Here is a 3,194-nt window from a genome sequence, read left to right on the forward strand (position 1 = left end):
TCGCATTTATTGCCCCACCGCCTCTGAAAAACTATATAAGGAGGTTTACCCCCCTTCACTTTTTACTTTTTACTTTTCATCTTTTTCCTCTTCTTGCTCTGGGAGTTTCCACTTCTCAGTTCGCAGCTCGCAGTCCACAGATTGCAGATCGCAGTTCGCAGCTCGTAGCTCGCAGTCGCGTTCCAAGATCTGTTAAGAGCTCCACTCACCGGTATTCCTCTCAGCCCTTCCTTTTACTATGTCTGGTAGTACTTCCAATTCCGAGTCCGGTACGGGGTCCTCCACTAGCAGTATTTCGGAGTTTAGGATGCCTCAGGAGCCTGTAGTGGCTAGTCCGTCTGATAGGATAGACCTTGTAGATAGTGACGACGGAGGGGATAGGGATGAAGTGTTCTTAGATCTGAATGCCACTCCACCCTTGACTGGCAGTCTCCCGCAAGCAGGAGGGAGTGTTGAGAGCGACGTTAATGAAGCGTCCACAACATTCCTTCCTGGCCGGGCGGTGGAGGTGATCGCTAGAGCGCGGATGGATGCCGATCCAAAATACAACTTGCGAGCTCTAGTCGAGGAGAACTACCTCACCAGGTCTATGCTGGGAGATATCAGGGATAAATACTGTGTGCCCCCGAGATTTGAACTGAGGGCAGCTATAGAGGGAGACAGAGCCTGCAACGAGAGCCAGGATCTCTGTATTTATGAGGAGTCACTGAGGGCAGGACTCCGATTTCCGTTGCACCCCTTTTTCTCAGCGGTGCTACGTTACTACGGACTAGCCCCGGCCCAGGTAGCTCCGAACTCATGGAGATTATTAGTTGGGTTTTTATACCTCGTCCACGGTCGGTTAGAGAGGAGTGTGACTTTGTCACTGTTCCGTGCTTGTGCACACCTGAAGAAGCATAAAGAAGGGGGCTGGATCTACATTAGCCAGCGCCCTGAACGGAAGATAATCACTGGCATTCCTTCGTCGATTCACTCGTGGAAGAATAGATTCTTCTATGTTGTGGATCAGGAGGCCAGTGAGCCCTGGTCCGTCCCTCTAGTGTGGGACACTCCAGATACCTCAAAACTGAGTCGAAAGCCGCTCCTCGAAGGTGAGGACAGGATAACATTCGCCTTGATGCGGAAGGAGATCGAGCAATCGGGCCTCATCCGTTGTAAGGAGTTTTCTGAAGAGGCGATTCTCGTCGGGCTGGGCGTGAGTGCCGCGACTCCAGAACGTATGTAGCTAGACTTGTCTATGCAATCTGTTTATTTTTTATATACTTGCTTCTGACCGTTGGCTGCCCATTTGTCTTGCAGAGATGAAGAAACAATCAACCGTCGAGAAAATCAGGCAGGGAGCTCAACCGCGGGCACAAGAAGGTGCTCAACAGGCGCAGCAGGAGCGCCAGAAGAGAAAGGCGACTGTGCTGGGGAGTCCGGCCCCGTCACAGGGCACTCCTCCCCCATCCCAGAGGCCCAAGACTAAGGTGAAGCTAATAGGCCCCTTTGCTCAGGGCGGTGGCTCTTCTAAGTCCGGTGGTGCTTCTACCGGAGCCGGTTCTGGGGCTCGTCCTCCTACGGGGATTAGTGAGCACGTCTTTCGACCCAATTGGGCCGTTCTGAAGGATGACACTGCCCTAGGCGAGAGCCGGGTAGCAGCAGAGCTCATGAGCAAGTGTTTGCTGCAGAAGGACAAGCAACAGGTCCTTTACGAGCCGCCAGCTACAGGAGAGGAGGCTGTGTTGTCCTCAGCTTACCAGGTAAGGAAGTGGTGCTTCGATTTGCTAACTTTCTGCCCATTTCTTCCTTTCACCATACTGATGCCTGTTTCTTTCTGTTCTTTCTTCAGATCTTGCTCTACTATAATGACCTCAAGGAGAAGAGTAAGAGTTTCTCCCAAGCCATTACTGCATCTGAAGAGGTGAACGGAAAGTTGGCCGCTGAGGTGCAGGAGCTTCAAACGAGCATCGGGCGAATAGAGGAGGAGAGGAGGTTGTTAAAAGAGGATCTGGCCGCAGAGAAGAGGAAACTGGCCAAGGCTGCTGAAGCCATGGAGGCTCAAAGAGGAAGAGCTACTGACAGGCAGGAGAAGGCAGTGAAAGAGGCCACAGAGGCAAAGGAGGCTGAACTTTTCAGCCTGTCGAGCGAGGCTTATAGTCTTGGATACTACGACTGCCTCCAGGAGCTCCAGGCCTGCAATCCAAACCTATTGATGCAGAACATGACTCTCCCTGCCAGGCCGAAGATTACTGATGAGGAGCCAGATACTCCTGCTGATGCTCCTGCTGACATCACCTCTCTTCCAGATGCTTAGATTTTTTTTTTTTTTTTTGTTTCTGTTTTGACCTCTTTTTGTAATGGTCCTTGAGACCCTACAGCTCTTACCAGCATTTTTAAAGTGAATTTTGTAATGGCCCTCGAGGCCCCACATATTCTGATCAATGAAATCACATTTGTCTGTCTCTGATACTTCTCAACTGAGTGATTTGCTTGACTTTGTCTTTTTAATTTTGATAACCTGTGAATGAGGCCGTTGATGGTCGAATTGTGACGAACTGGTCTTTTAACAAGTACCCAAGTTTTGTGAACTGGGTTTCCAGTGAGTACCCAAGTTTTGTGAATTGGGTTTCCAATGAGTACCCAAGTTTTGTGAACTGGGTTTCCAGTGAGTACCCAAGTTTAAGAACTGGGTTTCCAGTGAGTACCCAAGTTTAAGAACTGGGTTTCCAGTGAGTACCCAAGTTTAAGAACTGGGTTTCCAGTGCGTACCCAAGTTTAAGAACTGGGTTTCCAGTGAGTACCCAAGTTTTGTGAACTGGGTTTCCAGTGAGTACCCAAGTTTAAGAACTGGGTTTCCAGTGAGTACCCAAGTTTAAGAACTGGGTTTCCAGTGCGTACCCAAGTTTAAGAACTGGGTTTCCAGTGAGTACCCAAGTTTTGTGAACTGGGTTTCCAGATATAAAAGTGACACTGAATTTGCAAGAAGATTATTTATTCATAACAACAAATATACAAATTTACAAGATCACCTTTTCACGCCGGATAATTCGACTACTGATAATATTTCCTGAGGTTTTTGGAGTTCCATGCGTGAGGTAATAGGTGCTCCTCCAGTGTCTAGCTTGTAGCTTCCTGGCCGGATAACTTCCTTCACTCGATAGGGTCCCTCCCAAGTTGGGGAAAGTTTCCCTACTTTCGTCGGCTGGGAGACG

General features: G+C 49.2%; 1 protein-coding gene across 1 annotated transcript; it reads left to right on the forward strand.

The window, feature by feature from the left end:
- The first annotated feature begins 1,299 nt into the window (after positions 1-1,299).
- On the forward strand, positions 1,300-2,421 carry LOC143859265 (uncharacterized). Its single transcript, XM_077369975.1, has 2 exons — positions 1,300-1,742; positions 1,832-2,421. Exons 1-2 carry the CDS (start codon positions 1,302-1,304, stop codon positions 2,294-2,296), a joined length of 906 nt encoding a protein of 301 aa, XP_077226090.1. The 5' UTR covers positions 1,300-1,301; the 3' UTR covers positions 2,297-2,421.
- The last annotated feature ends 773 nt before the right edge of the window (positions 2,422-3,194 follow it).

This window comes from Tasmannia lanceolata, unplaced genomic scaffold (assembly GCF_043159265.1).
Source record: "Tasmannia lanceolata isolate RefF3 unplaced genomic scaffold, GAP_Taslan_0.1 ptg000029l, whole genome shotgun sequence".
Classification (NCBI taxonomy): Eukaryota; Viridiplantae; Streptophyta; class Magnoliopsida; order Canellales; family Winteraceae; genus Tasmannia; species Tasmannia lanceolata.

Coding starts and splice junctions, on each gene's coding strand:
- LOC143859265 (XM_077369975.1), top strand. CDS start 1,302: ATGAAGAAACAATCAACCGTCGAGAAAATCAGGCAGGGAGCTCAACCG. Junction 1,743..1,831: donor TGTTGTCCTCAGCTTACCAG/GTAAGGAAGTGG, acceptor TTCTTTCTTCAG/ATCTTGCTCTACTATAATGA.